The sequence below is a fragment of the Benincasa hispida genome, chromosome 12 (assembly GCF_009727055.1).
Source record: "Benincasa hispida cultivar B227 chromosome 12, ASM972705v1, whole genome shotgun sequence".
Classification (NCBI taxonomy): domain Eukaryota; kingdom Viridiplantae; phylum Streptophyta; class Magnoliopsida; order Cucurbitales; family Cucurbitaceae; genus Benincasa; species Benincasa hispida.
Genome location: NC_052360.1, coordinates 7186766 through 7209423, shown reverse-complemented (window position 1 = coordinate 7209423; position 22658 = coordinate 7186766). Strand labels below are relative to the sequence as shown.

At 29.0% G+C, this 22658-nt stretch overlaps 1 protein-coding gene across 1 annotated transcript; it reads left to right on the top strand.

Moving 5' to 3' along the window:
• Nucleotides 1–1262: 1262 nt before the first annotated feature.
• LOC120068174 (probable DEAD-box ATP-dependent RNA helicase 48) lies at nucleotides 1263–6264 on the top strand. The gene is made up of 10 exons (XM_039019880.1): nucleotides 1263–2363; nucleotides 2473–2579; nucleotides 3205–3260; nucleotides 3341–3565; nucleotides 3755–3961; nucleotides 4057–4143; nucleotides 4289–4384; nucleotides 4489–4704; nucleotides 5011–5193; nucleotides 5697–6264. The coding sequence occupies exons 1-10, from the start codon at nucleotides 1342–1344 to the stop codon at nucleotides 5925–5927; spliced, it is 2430 nt and encodes an 809-aa protein (XP_038875808.1). The 5' UTR covers nucleotides 1263–1341; the 3' UTR covers nucleotides 5928–6264.
• The last annotated feature ends 16394 nt before the right edge of the window (nucleotides 6265–22658 follow it).

Genomic DNA, 22658 nt, shown 5'->3' with positions numbered 1-22658 from the left:
CATCTATAATGTCCCCTAGGATAAGGTATCCAACCTTATATGTATACTTATAGACCGTTTTTGGCTATATACTTGAACTTGATCCACTTACACGTCTATACATAAAGTTCAAGTATTCATGCAGGGGTTCGTTAGTTTATTGGATTTAGGCTTTTAACAAGTGCAATTCACACATTCAATAACAACTTTATTGAATAAATCTCAATAGCATATTTATTGCAAATAAAATATGTTTTAGGACATACAACCTAACAGAAACATCATCTAATTTGAAGTTTCGATCAAATCTTAAAGATTCCAACTTTAAATTTAATCAACACAATTAAATTTATTTGTTTATATTTGAATATTCAAATGTTCATTTTTTAGTATGAATATCCAACACTGTCAATATACAATCTAGTTTAAAAAAATAAAGTCGTAAGGTTCTTCAGTGATTCCAAATATTCTCATTTCTTCTTGTTATAACATATATGACCTTGAATGAATGAGGTAATTTTAGAGATTGGAAAATGGAAGCAAGGGGCAACAGAGGGCATCGAAAAAGAGAGACAAAAATAGGAGATAAAAATAGAAATGTTAGGTTATATATTGTATGAGAGGAGAGAGCAAATGAAAGAGGCAAGTGATGGAAAATTCAACATATTAAAGTATGAATATTTTTTAATTATTTTCTTTTTAACGAGGTACTTATGATTTTCACTCATATGGAAATATTAATGTTATTTTTTAACATTTTTTTTTAAAAAATAAATATATTAATGAAAATTTTGAAAGTTTGTGAGATTTTTATTTGTATATATATATGTATTTTTATAATTTAGCTTAATCTCAGCGATATGTACACATATACACTATTTCAATTTTTTTTTACTAATTTATATTAATCATTTTATTATTATTTACTATAATGTATACTATTTCTTTCTCAAATTAAAATAGTTTACATCTTAAATACATATTATTATAATACAAATTAAAATAATCTATATCCCAAATATGATATATTATAATTCAATTATAATAACTAACTATTTGTCCCAAACACCGCCTAATGATTTGCTATGGAAAATAATAGTTATACTTTACATAATTATCGAAAGATTTTAAATAAAAATTCCAACATAATCGAGTATTTTCTTTTCAATTTTCCATATTGTTTTACTGTCCAACGATGGGCTTAGAAACGGGCCTGGGCTTGTATTGATTTGGCCCACAAGTACATTACAACGCAAAATCATTCCGTGCTAAAATTTCCCTCGTCTTCTTCCTCCAGCCCCCTCCCGTTAAACCCTAAACCCCTCAGCTTCTTCCCTCTAACTATTGTTTCTCGCTGGAACAATGACTTCGTCGGTTCTTCTAGACCGTCATCGGACCTTTTCCAGCCTTCTATGTAAGCTCATATTCTCTCGGTCTATGGGCGGTGGTCCACGGACCTTCCCCGGAGGCCTCAACAAGTGGCAATGGAAGCGAATGCATGAGAAAAGAGCCAAAGAGAAGGAGAAAAGACTTCTCGAACAGGAGAAGCAGCTCTACCAGGCTCGAGTTCGTTCCGAAATACGCTCCAAGATTGCTGGTGTTCATGAAACTTCGAAGAATTCGGACCCTTCTACCCATTACTCCCCAATGACCCCCAGCGAGCATATTAAAGCCCTAGCTAACAGGTTCATGAAAGAGGGAGCGATTGATTTTTGGAATGAAGATGATGGTCCATTGAAGACACCGCTACCGAGATCGGAATTTCATGGAGGATCGAGACGGATTGCATCGAGTGTTCGGAGTGGATCGATTAGATCGCCTATCGACGTCAAGAAATTGTTACCGGAGAAACATGATGCATCCGTAGGGCCTCAGTTTACGTATGGCGATAATTTGAAGGGTAGGAGCTATTCAGTGCAGAGTCGAAGGAGCTTTCGAAGGAATGAGAGTTCATCGAGTGATGAGGACACGGATTATAACTCAGGTGTCGATTCAATAAAACCTTTTGCGAATAAGTTAGCACGTAGCCCTGATAAAAATGTGAAATCAAGAAATCTTAACAGTATTAGCGATGACAGGAAGGCTGTAGCACAGAGGAAGATGAAATTTTGGAGAAATGGGAGTTCGAGCAGCGAGGACGACTCCGAAGAAGAATTGAGTAATGTGGATAAGGATTTGAGACGTTGGAAAGATTTGAGAACTGGGAGTAGTGCTTCCTTGGGGAAATGTGATATGAAAATGAAGAGGAGGGTACCTCTAAAATCATATAATGAAGAAAGTGATTTTGCTGAGCAAGTTGACTTGCTTAGATATGAACTCGGCAAAAAGGCTGCAGCTGAAGACGAAGGTGAGAAGAGGGAGGAGATAATTTTCACTGAGAAAAGGTTCTGATGTCCGTTTCCCTCATTCTTGGGAATCACACACACACACACACATATATATATAATTGTTGAATAAATGCATTCAGGTGATTCTGTATCTTGTTTTCACCAGATTTGACGAGTGTGGCATATCTCCACTGACAGTCAAAGCACTTTCTTCTGCTGGATATGTTCGAATGACTCGAGTACAGGAGGCTACTCTATCTCTTTGCCTTGAAGGTAAGAGATCCATATACACATCGAGGTTTGGCATAAACTCTGGCATTTTTTTTTCATCCCTCTGTTTCATCCGAATTCTTTTTTCATTGTGGAAGTACCGCGGTCGTATTTCTGCTTGCTTGTTTTGTTGGATGTGGATAGGGACTAGTGTTATTATTTGATACCCTAAGGAAAATATAATTCTATCCATTGGTATTCTTGAAAGCCCACTACTTCTCATTTCGAAATCTTTTCGAGAGAAAGAATAATGAAGAAAATTGTCATTCCTCTCCAAACTATTGTTGCATTGTCAATTTAGAACTTAAACTGCAATAGATCTGACCAAAGCAGAGTACAACTTGAACACCTCTCAAAGCTTTTTAATCTTTTATATGTAATGGTAAGTTTCTGACTAGTATGCGTGCACCTTGATTAACTCTTGAGACAACCACTAGACCCTTCAACATTCATTGTATAGTAAATTCTTAGAATTTTAAATTTTATGTAGGTGATCATGATTTGAACCGATTCCTTCCAAGTTCTATAACTTTTCACTTCCAATGACTATGAGGCTGACCGGGGGTGGATCTAAAGCTTCCTAATCGTTGTTTAAAATAAAAGAAAATCGTGGTTTTGATGATTGCAGGGAAGGATACCTTGGTCAAGTCAAAAACTGGTAGTGGAAAGAGCGTTGCTTTTCTGGTACATTTCTAATTCTTCTTAAAACTTGATGTTTAGTGTATTAGGTTTTTTGTTTCAACGTTTTATTAAAACATAAACAGCTTCCTGCCATTGAAGCAGTTTTGAAGGCTGCATGTAGCAGCAATAATCAAAGGGTGCCTCCAATTTCTGTTCTGATTCTCTGCCCCACCAGGGAACTTGCTAGTCAAATTGCTGCAGAAGCAAATGTTCTGCTGAAGTACCATGATGGCATAGGAGTGCAAACGCTAGTTGGAGGCACTCGATTTAAAGATGATCAGAAACGACTAGAATCATTTCCCAGCCAGGTTCTCCTTCCATGCTATACCTGTTTAAAGATGTTCAGTTTTGTAGTTTTCTTTTTCTTGAATAATGGCTATCAGGAAAGAGAGGTGAAGGAAAAAAGACGCTTTTTCTTTCTTGTCTTTGACAAACATTTATATAATTGTAAATTTGTAATATATTGTTTATTCACTTCATTTCATGCTCCTTTACAGATTGTAGTTGCTACTCCTGGCAGATTGCTGGACCATGTTGAGGATAGGTCTGGCTTGTCTGTGCGACTGATGGGGTTAACAATGCTTATACTTGATGAAGCTGACCTCTTATTGGACTTGGGATTTCGCAAGGACATTGAGAAAATTGTTGACTGTTTGCCCCGCCGAAGGCAGTCCATGTTGTTCTCTGCAACTATTCCAAGGGAGGTAAGATCATTTTCTCTTCTTCATTCGAGTTTGGGAAGAAGGCGTCTTTAATTTAAAACTCTTCATAAATCTTGGTTGTGATTATGGACTTGCAGGTTCGTCGAATATCTCAGCTAGTTTTGAAAAGAGAACATGTTTTTGTTGATACTGTGGGCCTTGGTTGTGTGGAAACTCCTACTCAGGTAAACAAGATAACATCACTTGAAACTTTTTCCTTTCTTCAAGCGTTTTTTCCCTTTTCTTTTTGGAAAGTAAGAAACATCAAGTTTGTTTCTGCAATGAGAATGGTGAAAAAAAGACTAAAAGTTTCCATTTTCCCATATGTAGGTCAGGCAGTCATGTCTTGTAGCACCACATGAATCTCATTTTCAAATTGTATGCCATCTCTTGAAGGAACATATCTCGTGCACTCCTGATTACAAGGTTGACTGAATAGTTTCTCTTTCCTTTCCTCTTCTCTTTCGTCTTATGCAATGTTTTCTTCAAACTGCTTGTAGAGGGTAGACTGACCTCATACTTTCACTCAGGTTATAGTTTTCTGTACAACAGGGATGATAACATCACTTTTCCATGTGCTTTTACGGGAAATGAAAATGAATGTCAGAGAGATGCACTCCAGGAAGCCACAACTTTATCGTACACGTATCTCAGATGAATTCAAACAGTCAAGACGGCTCATTCTTGTTACATCAGATGTTTCAGCTCGTGGTATGAATTACCCTGATGTTACCTTGGTCATACAGGTACGATGAAGGATTAATGATAAATTATTTTGGTTTCCTTGCTTGAATGGATGACTTTTGCTTACTTTTGGCATTAATCAAGTGTCACTTTTACTTTGAAAATTCCTGACAATCATATGGCATATGATGGCTTGGGTCAAAATTTGAACTAATTTTTTTCCCTGTATTAATTGTTTACTTTTAGGGTTTATTCCGTCATTATTACAAAAAAGAGCTATTATTAATACCTTAGTGAAGTGAAGCTTATTTTCGTAGTTATTTCCAGCAAATGCTTATCATTTATGTAATTATTATGGAAATATACAGGTGGGCGTACCATCTGACAGGGAGCAATATATACATCGTCTTGGAAGAACAGGACGTGAAGGCAAAGAAGGTCAAGGTGTCTTGTTGGTTGCACCATGGGAGGGATATTTCCTCGATGAGTTAAAAGATCTGCCTCTTGAAAGACGCCCTCTGCCCCAGTTGGATTCAGGCTTAAAGCTAAAGGTTTTTTTATTAAGCAATCGATGTCTTTTGTTGTTAGCTTTGGTGGATATTAAAACACAAGTGAAATGAATATTCATTGTCTTTAAAAGACAAGAAGAGGACATTCAAGTTTTCGAAACCGATAAGGAAATATAAAAAGAAGCCTTCTTTGCACAGTGTTGGAACTAGACTAGTTGGGTAATGGCAATGGGTATCACTTTTAGGGATAATAATCAAGTGTGTAGCAATATTTTAAAGAATTTGCAAATATAGCAAATTCTATTGGTGATATACTCTATTGCTAATAGATGTCTACTAGTGATATGATCTATCATTGATAAACTTAGGGTGTCGGATCCGAATTTTGCTATATTTGCAAATTCTTTTGCATGGTGCTATATCTACAAATGCTTTGAACTTTATTGCTATATTTTCAATTGTTCCTTAATCAATTGAGTTTGCTATAAAAACAAACTCATTCGCATTTGTGGTCCAATATATGATATGAATGTTTATTCTTGCAGGTAGAGGAATCAATGGCAAAGATTGATACCTCCATCAAAGAAGGTGCATATCATGCATGGCTAGGTTATTACAACTCAATCAGGGAAATTGGCAGAGATAAAACTACTCTGGTTGAGCTTGGCAAACAATTTTCGGAGTCAATTGGTCTCCAAAAGCCACCAGCACTTTTCAGGAAGACAGCTCTAAAGATGGGTTTGAAAGATATACCCGGCATAAGAATTCGAAAGTAGTTTTCACCTGGTATGAACAACGATATCTTGTTCATATGTTACATACAATTAGGAGAGCGGCTGAGAACTTTTTGGACACCCATCTTCCATACATGACTACAAAATCAAAATCATCATGAATAAAAAAGGCTCGCCCGTAAATCTGCAGGTTTGTTTATCTTAATTATCGACATGGTTCAAGTATTTGTTGCCATTTAATTATTATTAAAAAAAAAAAAGCTGCCGAGAAGTGAGAACTGATGAGTAGTTTCTGTTATTGTGTTCCTTTCTAAAGCTTAAGTTGGAGCTCTAATGTAAATCATTATAATTGAATCCCATTTCTGCGTTTTGTATATTACTCTTATTGTCTTATTGCGTATTTCAAACCTTTTTGTATTACTTACTGAAAAGTGAAAGAAATGGGCTGCTTTTAGAAGTTGTAGATTTCAACTTCATTGTTTTTTCACAAGAAGATCAATTTGACTCTCATTGCTTAGGTGCATCTTGCGTTTCATCCAATTGTTTTTAGTCCACTCTAACCACAACATAAGAGAAAAAGAAAATTGTCACGTGGGTTGTACAGATGAGTTGGGCGGCAGGCTAGGATGCATGTAAGTTTTTTTTTTTTTTTTTTTTGGGTAATTGAGATTGAAATATCATATAAGAAGAATAGGGGTTAATTAGATAATTAGGTAATATCCTAGATTAATTCTCTGTTTACTCCACTTGTAGTAAAAGTCTATAAATAGGAATTTTCTCCTCTTGTATAAAACAGGTTATTCATTCTAATAAAAGATCAACAATCTTGATTCTTGGAGAGAGTTCTCCTTTTATCTCTTTTAGGCTACATCAAAATGCTTTTCTAGTTCTCCATAATGATTTTAAGTCTAATTTATTTCAAAATGAAAATAAATTCATTTTCTAGATGGGAAGAAAAATCATTCTTTGTTCACTCTTGGTGGATGAATTATTGGCCATGTTAGACCAATTATTTGAAATTAACAAGGTCTGATACATGTTGTCTTTTCTTTTCTTTAGTAAACAAAGAAACATAAACAAACCAAACTTATAAGTTAAAAGGAAAAAAAAAATTCTAGCCAAATGTGTATGGGTGTGGCTAGTGAAAGCGTGTGCCACTAAATTGCCTTTTGGTTGGTACAGGGAACACCTTCAATAATTCTACAGCTCAATATATATGTTGCTGTTTAAATCTCGTTCGTGTTGGATTTCACTACAAATTTTCGGTGGTCTTGAACTCTAGCCTTCTTCTCTCTCATCTGGTTTCAAGATACTTCAAGTTGATTTGTATAAGAGATTCTCATACCGTTAGGTCTCTTAATTGGATATGACTATTTATAAGCCTAAAGTCTTTTATTTATAGCAGTTTAGTCATTTCTTGATTAGTAGACTCGGTTGGTTGGTTCATATTTTAAGGTGTTGACATTTTTTTTCTTTTTTGGGATGCGTGCTCTCCTATGTCTTCTTTTTGGTATTCTATGAGCTTGGGTTCACTCGTGGATTTTTTGTCTTATCTTGAGCAATTCTCAACCATATGTATTATAGATAACAATAAAAGAAAACTCAGCTATGTTATAAATTTTGTAACACCTCTTTAGTTCTTAAGGGATTCTAATTATTTAAAGCATACTTAAAAAAATTTCTTTGTATATCTAGCCGTGTAAGGCTCCAATTAATAACAAATCCCTTACTTCATTTTGCCATTTAATTCTACCAATATAATTGAGGTGCCAAGTGTCATTTTAGGAAAAAAATTTAATATGGGTTCTGTGTTTACTCTCTTGATTTCCTATTCAAATCGCTCATTTTGCTTTCATTTTCAATTTAAAGATCAATGTGTTTCGTTGTAATTAAGATGTTGAAGACCACAACTTTTGGATTTTTGTAAGCCTCAATTATTGGAACAAATAAACACCACTTAATTTACATATATAATCCCTATCCTATACTATGAATATGACAAAAGGGTAAATGCGACATTTTAAACTTCTTACTTCCAAAAAATTTAACTTATCCAATATGCTTGTGTGTTTAATGCAATGTTATTTTGTTATTGCTCTCTAATAGGATTTATACATATAATTCTTGGGTGGTAATTTGGGTTTAGGTTGTTTTATAGTATCTTTTGGAGAAGTTTATTTTTGGATACATATAAAAACAAAGGATAAAGTAATATTTTTTAACGTTAGAGGGTGAATTTGGAATGACCTTTGAAAGGGTGAACTATATTTTAACTTATTAAAATGTTTTTTCAAAATCTTTTGAACCTTTAGTTTGATTGTTAAAAGTCATTTAGAAACTTTAGAAAACTAAAAGAACACTTTAAATGCTTTATGGAAGAGCATTTAATTAGGGTTTCTCTCCAAACTTCTAAGAAGTCCTCAATACCATGGGGTAGATTTGAATCTGTGATCTTTTGATCAATTATACATATTTTATGTTAGTCATGTTATGTTCATATCAGACATAAACTTTTTAATTGTTCTCAAACTCACTCTCGAGCCTTAATATTCAAAGATTTGAATAAAAACATGTTTTGAAAGAAGATAAATTTTCCACTAAAAAAACTTAAAAGTACTTTTATGAAAAAACCATCAATTAGTTTTTTTCAAAAAAAAGAAAGAACTTTATTGAAAAAATCCTTCTACACAAATCATCCATTTTTCTAAGCAAATCACAAACTCGCTTTAGAAAATTGTATATGATGAAAAAAAAAATTGGTTAAAATATAATTTTAATATTCTATTTTAATTTGTATACTTTCCAATATAAATATATATATATATATATATATATATTAAAAATAGTTCCTATTATAAGTTTATTATTGATTTTTTCCAAATAAATAAAAAAGACGAACATTTTCTCTATAAATTTTGAAAAAATTCACACAATATCCTTTTTTTCTATAATTTTTTTGTTATTATTTAATTGACTTCGATAACAAATTTATTTCGAATGGGTAAACTTTATATTATTTTAAATATAAAAACTCTAAATTCAAATATTTAAAATTACAATGACTAAAATAATAATATATTTGACGATGTTATCAAATTAGTTGTGAAAGATGTTGCGTGTGGTGTTTGCTTGGAAGGATTTGTCTTATAACTTTGTTGTTATTTGATATTATATTGTGTTTATTTTTTCTTAAAAAAAGAAAAAGAAAAAGAAAAAGAAAACTAAGTAATTGTTTGAATAAAAAATTGTAATAGATTTTATTAAAATGTAGAAGAAACTTATCATAATCAAATCCCAGAAGGGGTCCCATTATTTTAAATGCATGATAATAATAATAAAGACAAGACCCCATTTCAAAACCCAACAAGGACTCTTGAAACCTCTTTTGTTTGGTTGTTGTGAAGGTAGCCCATTACCTTAATTTATAATCTTTTTTCTTTGGCTAAATTTCAAACAAAACTGCCCATTCTACATTAATCATTGGACTTAGACTCTCTATTTCTTATTTTTACTTTTCAATTTTCATATTGGAGTGCACTTTCAAGACATATTTGATGAAAATATACCTTGATATGTCAAAATATTAGTCTCTCTCTCTCTCTATATATATATATATATATGTAAATTGAAGGGTTGATATCGATATTATATATCCATTGATATCTTTAATACCTTTTAGAAAAAAATATCTTTTTAGTCCGAAAGTTTTTTGGAATAGGTACATTTGATGTCTTAAGTTTCAAATTAGTCATTTTAGTCTTTAAGTTTTCAATAATAGATTTAAAATGCTATCTTCGTTAACATAACTGTTTAAATTAACAGATCTATCTAAGTAGATTATTTAAATGCCGATGTGACTTGCTGACTAAGTTAATGATTTGGATTTAAATTTGTCTCGTGAAGTACCTCAACTTCACGTCATTTATGTATTTTGTCTCAACTTCACGAGAAATGAACATAATTTAATTTGTGAGCAAAAACAACTTAATCATTAATCTAAACAAATTGTCAAACTCTCAATTAGCATACAGGTTGTAAATAGCAATTAGTTTTGTGATTTGAATCCCCTACGTCCAATTATATTAAAAAGATGAATAAATTTAAACAATTTTTGTAAAAAAAATTACTTACAAAAAATATAAATCGGTAATTTATATTTTATCGATATATCTGTAAAATTGAAATCTCGATATTGACATCGACATCGATATTTTAGTATTTGCTTTTAATATAATTTCATAGTTAAAACCTACTTCTAATAGGTCTCTCTCTCTCTAAAAACCATCATATATATATTATGATAATTTATACATTACATTAAAGGGTTGTTTTCAAATATATGAAAATTAATATACTTATTTTTAAATGTAAGAAAATATCATTGTCTATTGCTAGATTAGAAATTTATCATTGATAAACTTATAACAATTTTGCTATATTTAAGAATATTTATAGTACTTTTTCATTTAAAATAATTACTCTAAATTAAAATTATACTCGATATTATAATAATGATTCATGCAAAAAGAAGGTTTGTAAAATATTAACCAATTTTTTTATTAAAAAAATTCTCAAATGATTCAATATTTAATGGTAGCTCTTAAACTTGAACAAAAACATCATAGGTTAAGTCATTTACATTTAAGTTAAACTTTATCCATTGAGTTTTTTTTTTTTTAAAAAAAAAAAACAAAACAAAAAAGATTGAAATGAAAATTACATATCATGGTTCATAAAAATTAACTTTGTATTTATATTATTTCATTCGAGTCATTTTATTGGTTAGAGATGAAAAATTACTAATTTTATTATAACATGTGAGATTATCTCTTGATATAAGTGATATAAATGGGGAGAAAAAAAAAACTACTTACAATAATTTCATTGCTTAACAGTAATTTTCGACAAAGATAAATATGAGTCACACATTAAATAAAGTCGTATAACTTTATGCCACAAAAGTCCATTTTGGAGCATAATTGAGATCAATGAAAAAGGCTTTTTTTAGTCACCTTGAACATTAAAAAAGAAAAATGACATGGAAAGTAAGCTTAAATAATACTAAAATATTGCTGAAATATTCTCATCTTCATGTTGGTAAATTAAGTAAAAGTTATTTATTCCAAGTTTACAGTCGATTAAATTTCGAAGGGATTAACCAACAAGAAGTTAGTTCAACTGGTATCAATATATACGAAAGACCAAGATGTTTGTAGTTTAAATTCCTTTTCACCCATTTTATACTAAAAAAACTTTAAAAAAATTATATGTCAATTCTTCTTCAGCTAACTTAAACTAAGAAAAATGTTTCTCAAAATGTCGACGGTCCCAATTAAATTTAAAAATATCTATTCTTGATTGTAAAAAATTATGTTGTAACCTTAACTTTAAATGTTAAAAATGGTTGCAGTTTTTACCCTTTAATGAGATCTTCTCCAAATATTGATAAAAGAAGTCATCTCTCATGCATTTACTGGTTTTTTTTTTAATTGTAAATTGCAAAAATCACCCTTAAAGTATGGTGATTATTGTAATTATACCTTTTAACTTTCAATTTCAAAAACTTAGCCCTCAAACTTTGTGCTAAAATTGGATCAAATTGGACCTTCAAATTTATATAATTGTATAAATTCTAACACTTGTATTGGTTTGAGAGTTTAATTTTATTATTTGTAGGTTCAATTTCTACCATTACTGTAAATCCATGGGTTCAATTTTAAAACTTATAGAAGTTTATGGATTTAATTTTTACAATTGAAAGTTTAAGGATGTAATTATAACTACTACTATACTTTAGGGATGATTTTCACAATTTGCCCTAAAAAATGTGTTTGATATTTAATAAAATTTTAGAGAAATATGACATGAAATAGTTAATTTATACTCTGATAAAACTTATTTTTGTGCAAAATTTTATTTTAAAATTTAGGATTGAAATCGATGAAACTCGACAGGTTTAGGTTAAAATTTGATTTTTTTTTCTTTTTAAAAAAATAAAAATCAAGATTATTATCAAATAACAAATAGAAAGATCACTTAATCTTTGATTAGTCCAAAATTTAAACTTTCATTTTATTTTTCTTTTCAAGAAAATAGAAGAAAAACATAAATTTTGTTTTTAGTTTTTTGTGGAGGAGCCACGTGGGACATGGGTGGCACTTTGCAAGTACCCAAATTTGATAACACGTGTCCATCTTTTTACCAACCAAACTAATATATACTTTTATTAAACTGAAAACAAATGTCAAAAAAATTCGGAAAATATGGCATCCAATTAAATTAGTCAACGGCCACCATATTTTCAGAAAAAGGGAAAAAAAAAAAAGTGAAATTATGAAAAGACCAGATTACCCTTCCACCTTTTCCGTTATATCACGTTTGGTCAATGGGAATATTTCTTCCCAGAAGGACGTTCCTAACGTGGTTTCTGACTATTATATATATTTTTTAATATTAAATTAATTTGAAAAAATATGTCTTCTACAATTTTGACATATTACACACAGTTTTAAGAAGTGGAAATTTTGGTTATTTAACTTGTTTTTTCAAAAGAAATTTCTTGTTGATTTTCAATGGAAAAAAGAAGTTGGAGAATGGAGATTTTTTTGGGCTAATTTATTCTTGAAAAAATCTCATGAACTATATGGTTTATTTAATAATATTGTAATATTACTTCTTACTTTCGATAAATGTTTCAAAACTACAATGAAATTAAAAACTCCTTAAAATTTTAGGAAAAAAGTTAGTTATAGAATATAAAAATTTAGACTCCATTTGGTAAACCTTTTTTAAAAAACAGATCTATTTTTCTTCCATTTCTTACCATGGTTTTCATCTTTTTTATGTACAATGGTTGTATTTTTAGTTAAATTCCAAAAAATAAAAACAAGTTTTTAAAAACTACTTTTTATAGTTTTCAAAATTTGGCTTGTTTTTTTAAACTATTAGTAAAAAGTAGATAACAAATGAAAAAATTTGGAAGTGAAAGTAGTGTCTATATACTTAATTTTCAAAACAAAAACAAAAAACCAAATGATTAAACCTGACCTATAAGTTTTGTTATAGATCAGTGTCTCATCGTATTAGATGTCCTAATTTTCGTTTAAAATTCTAAGAGATTTCTATTTTAAAAGTAGTTTTATGTTAGTCTTGAAAGATATGGATATTCATAAGTTGAGTTTGATCAAGTTTGAAATATATTTTAAAGTGAATTCAATTATTTGGGTTATGAATTTTTTAATTTCAACCCAAATAATTAAAAGTAAATAATGAATACAACTCAAACCGATCCAACTATTAAATATTTGGGTTGAGTTATTTCAGATTATTTTGGTCATTTATTCAAATTTTTATTTTAAGGAAAAAGGATAAATGGTAAAATATATTTTTATTATTTTTAAACTAATTTTAGATGAACCCAAAAACCAACCCAATTCAAAGTTTTGAGGTATTCGAACATAATTCAATTTAAATAGGTTTATAACTTTAACTCGAATCATACAAGTTAGATTGATTGAATCGGATTTTTTAAGTCATTGATTATTTTGAACCTTCCTAATAATAAAAAAAAAGAAAATAATAGAATTTTTAAACACTGTACCAAGTTCAATCCTAGGTAGATTTTTATTGTACAGATATTATTTTTATAAGTGAAACTTAACGTTGAATAAGTTGTTCGACGCGTCATTGAAAATATATTGATATTTCAAATGTTAATTTATTAATTTATATTTTAAAATGTAAATAGGTTTCAAGAGTACATATCATTTTTCAAAAGCTTGATAAAATATATTAATAAATGGATTTCTGTGGTCTGACCTAATCTATTTCCTCAAAATAATTGTTTATTGGTAAAGTCATTGCATTTTTGGAGGATCACGTGATTCTCACATGGAATATGAGTTAATAATGCACACTATTTTGATTGACAATTTTAATCAATACAAAGTCTTCAATTTTAAATAGTAAGATTTTATAAAGTTTCTATTTATGACATTTTTGTTTACTATAACAAAATTATCCAAGTGTGTATTTTTATATCTCTAGCTATATGTTATTTACATAATTTTCAAAAAAAAACATACTCAATTTACCGCAACTTTAATCCAAATATCAAATTGAGTTGTTTGAGTAAATATCACACCAATATCAATGTGATTATTAATATCTCTTACGTGTGATTATTTTATTATTTATTATTATTATTATTATTTTGCAAAGTGGCAAGATAATCTCACTTTTCAACTCCCCTAATTAAAACAATTGTTTTTGAAAATTTGAAGAGGTTGGTCACACAAGTCGTAGATGTCACACAAGACGTCTTAACGAATTCATAAACAAAAATGGAGTAACAAACAGTAAATCAATAATAAACATATAGGAATTGGTGACCCAGTTCAATGTTTGACCATCTACGTTTGAGGGGCAGTTTACCCTGGAAAGACAATTCACTGATATGTAAAAGTCAAACATTTATAACGTTGTGCTTATTTGTAATTCGTGACGATTACAGTGACACATGTAGAGTCTAACTTATTTAATCACTAGGCTTCTCTTAGATGTGAGACTTCTTCTTACTCGAACTTAGGTTCCCGCTAAGTATGTGAATATCAGTGATGTAACATTCAGGTTTCCCCTAAGTGTGTGAGGCTCCCTCTCACTATGAGAATATCTTTCTTCCTTCTCATGAACTCCCTTCACCTGAGAACTTAGGCTTCCTTAAGTCTTGGGAACACATTATTGATAAATGATACCTTAGGATCTCCCTATGTTTGAGAATCCCTTCTTTATCAACTTTTCCTTAGGCCCCCCTAAGATCAAATAGAGCTTCGCAAGATTGAAACGATGATTGTAAGAACAACATGAATAATATGCCACCAAACATTAAGATGAATTCTTTTTTTCTTCAAATACTGATCATATAGAAAGTAGTATGTTAAAACTTAATAAACAATCTCTTAAATAATACATGTGGCAACCCTTGCAAGGATACTTACTGGGCTTACATAGCACGGGAAAAGATGAAAAATATCTGCATGCAATATCTACAAATCACCAAAAAGAAAAGCTATCAAGAGAAAATAATCTGCAAAATAATTTAAATAAGGAAAGAAATATTCTGCAGTGTTAGCATCTCAAGAAACAATCTATGAAACCAAGTTCCTATGGAGACATGATAGGAGACAACCTAAAAAACTGCCCAACAAACAAATGCCAGAAATCTTAAACAAATATATATAACCAATAACATAGATCTAACATTTTTCAATGACCATTAAAAAAAAATAAACAAAGAAGCAAATTTGTTCAAAATTTACCATTTAAGACATTTACTATTTAGGTTAGGAGGTTGATTTTTTCACTCACATTTGTTTGACTTAAAAGAGAGAGAGAAATAAATAAAGATTAGTGAAATTTGAAGGATTAAAACTTTTTTTTTTTTCCTATCGAACAAAATACACTTTTAAATTTCCATTTAAAAAATGTCACATTATCTTGTTATTAGTCATAGTTAACAAATAGTCAAATGAGTTCATTTAGAAGTATTTTTTGAATCTCAAAACTAAAAATCCATTTTGAAATATTAGCAATCAAATATAGAGACCCAATCCAAATCGCTAAAATCAAAAATATATTTTTGAATTTTCTTTTATTTTCAGTTATTTATCCTTGACATGGGAAGCTATGTATTCCTTATAGTAGTAATCTCGAAGCCGATCAAAGAGATTTTAATGTCAATGCAAGGATAACTCTAAGAGAATTTCTATCTAACATTTATTATACTAATTAAAAACACAACAACCAATAAACAATGATTGTGCTAAGTAAATTCAATAAAACCAAAGGGCAATTTTGTCAAACTCCACTAAAACATATGAAACTGATTTTGGATTGGATCCACAATCAGCCCACAAGTTGCTGGCTTTCTTCCTTAATAAAAAGACACTTCCCATTTTCCCATTTTCCATTTTCTATTTTCCATTTTCCTTCACTTTCTTCCAATTATTCTTTCTCAAAAAACCTCTCCATCTCTCTCTCCTCCATTGAAACACCTTTTAAAAAAAATCTCTCTCAAATAAAATGGCTTCTCAAAACCCCATTCCCCCTTCTCTCTTCCTCTTCCTCTTCATAATTCTCCTCACTACCACCTCTCTCTCCGCCGCCCCACAACAACCGGAAAATGACTCTCTCCACCCCCACACCACCTCAACATTTTCATTCACACAGCCGCCCGCCGCCGTGGAAGACCAAAACTACGCCGTTTCGCTCCGCAAAGTCCCCGCCGGTCCCAACCCACTTCATAACTAATCAAATCCAGCCTCCGATCTCGAAAGAAAAAATTATCCAATGAAGTTGTCTCGTAACAATTCTTCCATATAGGTTCGTAACACAATTTTCGAATTCTCTTACCACATCTAGTGTAAAATCCTCAGTCACATTATTCTAGTTTTTGAATAATTTTTTTCCACCGATCTTTTTTTGCAGTCACCTATAGCGCCAATAGGGTTTTTTCTTTTTCTTTTTCTTTTTCTTTTTCTTTTTTTCCCTTTTTTCATTTTTCTTTATACAGAAATATTGTGTAGAGCAATAAATATGTATGTGATGAAGATATATAAAAAAAAAACGACAGTGTTTGTTTATTTATTTATTTTGTTCATTGAAATTTGATTGATTTTTGTGAAGAAATTATATTATATAGAAAATTATAAGATCGAGAATTCCGCCGTGGTTGTATGTGAAAATTGAATGTTCTTAAGACTACAAGGAGATGGTGGGTTCAAGTTCCACAGTTCTTTTGAAATTTTGAGTCAAAATATTAATAATAATTAACGTTGAATTAAAAATTCATTTATTTGTCTTCTAATGATTTTTTTTAAACAGACAAATAAATATTTAATGCGATTGCCATTTGGTGGTAATAACAGCATTAAATTAATTAATAGCCCTTTTTTTTTAGTTCACAATAAACTAATGGTCTTATGAACCCATGATGTCATTTTCGTAAAATATTTAATTATTGTTTGTAGGAAAATACGAAAATTACCGGAAATATAAATGCAAAATACATTAGTATAAAATCATCCTGTGTTTATAAATATAGGAATATTTTTAATTATTTTGTATACATACTATTTTAATTATATGGCTAAACTTATTTTAAGCTATTTTTGTCTTGTATTTTAATAGAAAATAATTTAGACTATGAAATTCCAAATTGGAGGGTTAAATTTGATATATGTTTGATTTTGGAACGCATGTTCATTGAAATAAATTTTTGTATAAAATAATGGAAAGATCAAAGAAAAATATTTGAAAATTTTGAGTCAATAACAAGACTTTTGTACATATATCTTTGGTTTAAAATGACGTATTTTGTCAAATTTATTTTAATTGGTTGAAAGGATGATGTTTTCCAATTCTTAAAAAAACAATCTGGTTGACAAAGTGCTTGAATATCAAAGAATAAATCAATTAAGGTCGATTACAAATTTAGTCTATAAAATTTTAGGTAATTGCTTTAAAGATAAAATTACTAAAAATACTTTTAAATATAACAAAATGTGATTGATAGACAATGACATTCTGCTATATTTGTAAATAAGTTGTGACTTATTTTCTTATATTTGAAAATATCCCTAAAATTTTAAGTTCGTGTTAATTATTTAGTCTATAAAATGTCTAATAAATCTCTAAATTTTCATTTATATGTAAAATAGAGTGTTTGAATTTTTAAAATGGCTAATATATGTCGCTCAATTTAAATTTTTATTTGCATTTAATAGTTCTTTTACCCATTCGAAAAAGAAAATTAAAATTAATCAATCCGATAGACACATATATAATTGAGCTATGTCTAATACAATCCTAAACTTTCGATTTTGTATCTAGTACGACAATAAGTTTTAAAAACTTAAATAATTCGAGGAATACAAAATTGAAAATAAAAAATTACACACTTATTAAACACGCAAAATTATTGAAATACTAAAAAACCTATATTAGACATTTTAAAGTTTTGTGACTTTATTGAATTCAAAATTGAAAGTTAGTAAACCTATGATCTCTTACACAATTGATCAGAGATCAAACCATTGATCTTTAGAATAAGCCATTGTTATATTTTAAATTGGTCGCGATTTTTTAAGACATTATAAGGCTTATGTATTCAATCAATTGAGAACCATATTATATAAGGCTATTTTCACACATTTCTTGCAAACTTGAACGCAAATGTTAATGTGAACATATAATACAATTAATTATGAAAGAGGAGCAATGGAATTTAAGGCAACCACCGACTTGCCTTTATTTAATAGTGGAAATGAAGAAAAGTTTAGTTATGTTCCCTTTGGGAATAGAAGGTCAAACCACAAAACAAAGCCAACCTTTTCTTGACCTTATTATAAATTTTATATTACCATGTGGCCCTAAATCTGCATCCCATAATTTCTCTCTGTGACAAAAATGCAATACTAATAATAATAAAAAATAAAAAAAAGAAGTAAGAAAGATCTCTGGTCACATGTGCAAACTATGATTGAACAATTAATTATCATAGGTTGACTTAGTGGTAAACCGGAGACATGACCTTAATAAAAAGTTAAGAGGTCATCCGTTGAATCCATGGTAGCCATTTAGTTAGAATTTAATATCATCCGGGTTTCTTTGACATCTAAATGTTGTAGGGTCAGGTGGATTGTCCCGTGAGATTAGTCGAGGTGCGTGTAAAGTTGGTTTAGACATCCACAAATATAAAAACACAATGATTGAACAATTGAGTAGAATCAATAAAGATGGATGCCGCTCGTAAGTATTTTTTTTTAATAAAAGTTATCATGGAAATGAACTTTAATAATTTTTAGGATGTAGTTAGTAGATTGTTTGGTGATAAGTTGATAAGACAATCCTTTCTAGTTGGTGAAGGATGAAATCATATTCTTGATTTCTCATTGGAGTCTCATTTCTTTGATCTCCAGTTTCTTTAATATGTGGGTGGAGATTTTTAGTTCCCATTAATAGATATTATAACAAAATTTTATTATAATAAGAGTTTCAATGATTGAACAACAATAACCCATGAAAGTAATTTTTGTTTGTCCTTACAAAAATTGAATTTAGCCATGGTAAAATATATCAAAGGGCTACATATTAAAGAAGAAATGTAACTTTATGCTAAGTTAAATATATATAGGGTCATCTGATTTAGAGCACATATTTTGATAAATTAAAGATAAAGATGTATTAAATTGCTTTTTTCTCTATTAGTGTGTTCTTTCTATTACAAAATATCCAATCATTTTAATTCAGAGTAAATTTTCATCAATTAGTGTTGAATGAGACCACATGAGTCTAATAAATTGGTAGGCTCAATTAATTTAATTTATGAATAAAGCATTTATTATTGCTTTATTATAAAAAAAATATATAACTTAAAAAACTCTATTTTAATTATTTTATAATCACTCAAGTTGAATAATCTAAATACCATAACTTACTCCAATTTATATAGTAAAAAAAATCCAAATTTAGAAGATATTTCCACAATCTCTCCTCTCCCTTTGTTACTATTATTAGGGTAATTGCAGTGATATGGTCTAATAGACTCCTACCAATAATATGATCTATCACGAATAAACTATTTAAATTTGGCTATATTTGCAATTTTTTTTATATTAGGTTATATCTGCTAATATTTTTGGTTTAATATCTATATTTGCAACGGTCCCTTATTATTATTGTGTAGGAATACTCTTCCTTATTTAATGGATATAGTATTTTTAAGTAATAAATAAGTCACCTTCATCATTGGTCGACCAAGTCTAAAAACGTAGGTCCAAAACGTATGCCCAATCTCATCCCAACCCAAATCTAATGCTTTTCAAAGTATTGTTTGGGTCTTGGCAACGAAATAAAATTATTGATATTATAAAGTTTTAATTAATTTTATATTTTTAATTAAATTGTCATTAATTTTTAACATTTTCATAATTTTTATTACCTAATAGTTGTGTTATCTACACTACTAAAATATGTTTTATGAAATAATAAAAAAAATCATTTTAAATATATTAAATATAGTGTATAAAAATTATATATGTACATATATTTAGGTTGATCCAATGATAAGTCTAACGGGTTAGCCTGATTAACTAGTCTAAATAATTCCGATATAGGTTGTCCAGCTATCCAAAAAGGTGATCTATGTCTGATATTCCAATCTAACAAATGAATGTCTATTGGATTGGTCCAAACCAATCAAACTTTGACTTTGAATTGAGCCAAGGCTAGGCTTGGACCGATGGTTGAGCCACAACCCCGTTAGGATGAGATGTGATGAGGATGATTATAGGACAATTAATGTATTTTATTTTAGTATTTGTTTTGTTGTTAATTTAGTTTAATTACTCTTTTAGAATTAATTAGTTAATTAGCCATATAAGGTTTGTAATAGAAAGTTTTTGAATATTCTTTTGAATATAGAATTTGTGTTCTCATAGAGAGTGCTTCCTTATTTTTCAGGGATGAATTTTCCGATTTTCTTGTTTGGACATGAATTTGGTCTAATTATCTTTTTCAAGACATCAAAATATAAGTTCAACCAGTACAAAATAAAAAGATTATTAAAAATGACCTTTCAATGAGTGAGTGATTGAGAATCATGGATATTTTAATAATGCCTAACCTTTTTTATGAAAAGTTTTGGGACATTAAGTCTAAACATGATCTGACCCATCTTAGAAATGAGGGCTTTTGATTTTTTTTTTCTTTTAAATATAATATAACACTTTTCAAACTTTATTAGTAAAATACATTAGGAATTAAATATATATACACACATATATATATACTTTTCTTATTTTTTAAATATTGCCTAAGAAATATGTAGATATATTAATTGATAGATAAGATGTAAATTATCATCTCAAAAGTTAATGGTTAAATCTCTTATTCTAATTGCTGATATCAAAAGAGAGAGAATTTCAACTCAATATACCTTGGTAATTGATGCAAGTTACACTTTCGTTAATAATGTGATAAGTATGGACCCATTTGATAATCACGCTTGATTTTTAGTTTTTTATTTTTGAAAATCATGTTGGGTTTTTTTGCAATTTCTTATTCACATTTTCATTTTTGGATATATTTTTTTAAACTTTAAAAAATACACTTGAATTTTGAGAGCACACTCATCATTTCTTATTCTTAAACTGCTAGTCGTTGAATAATAATGAATTTCATTTTCATAAGTTTGACTGGTTTCTCATTTTTCCGTCTATTTACATTTTTCTCTAAATTTTTCAGAAACAATTAAGTAATAATTTTTTTATTGCTACACTACCTTTAGTAGGCGCTTGAGAGAATATTAACTTTCTTTTAAGTGATCTTGAATTGATTTTAAATAAAATCAAGTAGAAATTAATGTTATAATTAACTTGAGATGGTCTACATTTTAGTGTTTACATGGATGATTTTAATTGATAACTCTAAAAGTTTTAGAATATAAGTTAATTTTTTTTAATAAATTGTAAAAACCATCCTTAAATATATGTAAAATGTGATAATGACTACATTTTTAAACTTTTCATCGTAAAAATTAAGTCCAACCCTTTAAAATGAATTGAATCCATTTCACTCGAATTGACTTTTATCGGCTTGAATTCATGTCAAGCTTATATAAAATCAAATAATAAGAATAAAAAAGGATAAAAGGGAATATGACAAACTTGTGGATGACCATAAGTCAACATTTGACAGCAACTTCAAAATAGAAAAAATATGGATTCGATTGAACTGCCTCATTTTTGTTTGGTTGACAATTCATATTATGTTTTGTATTTTTAGATTTATCAATAAATATATGTATTCGATTGATAATGTAGATTCAATTTTTAAAAATTGTTTTCAAGTCATGTGATCTAAATAATTCAAATTTTGAAAACAATAATTTTTTTCTTCTTTTAATGTATCGAAATTTTAAATTTTCACTTTAAAAATATGTAATTACATTAAATGTAGATAAATATTAAGAAATACAACATGTCGTTTTATAAATTCATTTTTGTTTAAATTAAAATACATGTATTATGTAATGTATTATATATATCATATAATATTACAAAATAGAAATTATATATATATATATATATTTTAAATAAAACATATTCATAAATTAATAATAGTTAAAATGAGCTTAACTTAACTAACATCAAATATATAATATCAACCTCAAGATTAGAGGTTCGGTTTTTCCATTCTATATATTATAGAAAAAGAAGTTTATAATCGACCAACTATATAATTAGTGAGTATGTTTATAAATATAGCATCACACAAGTATAAATTATTGTTTAAATTATAATTTAATTTTTGAATATAATATCAAATACATATCTTTGTTTGAGAAACTTTTCTGTTTCTCGTAAAAAGATCCCACCATCATAACATACAAATTAAAATAAAAAGTAGTATAGAAAATTACCCTCACACATTTTAAATTAAGAGAGTAGAAATTTGAAACCAAAATCAAAGAGAAGGAGAGGTGGAAGGTAGTGAGAGAAATTAGAGAATGGAGAAATAAACGTGAGATAGATTTTGAGTAAAATGGATTTAATTTTTATATTTATCAGAGTTTGAGGATTTGATTTTTACATCTTTCATAATTTAAGAATTTAATTTTTATACTTAAAAATTTAAGAGGATGCAACATTTATACTTTTAAAAAATGAGAGTTTAATATATATAATTGAAAATTGAAAGGTGTAATTGTTATCA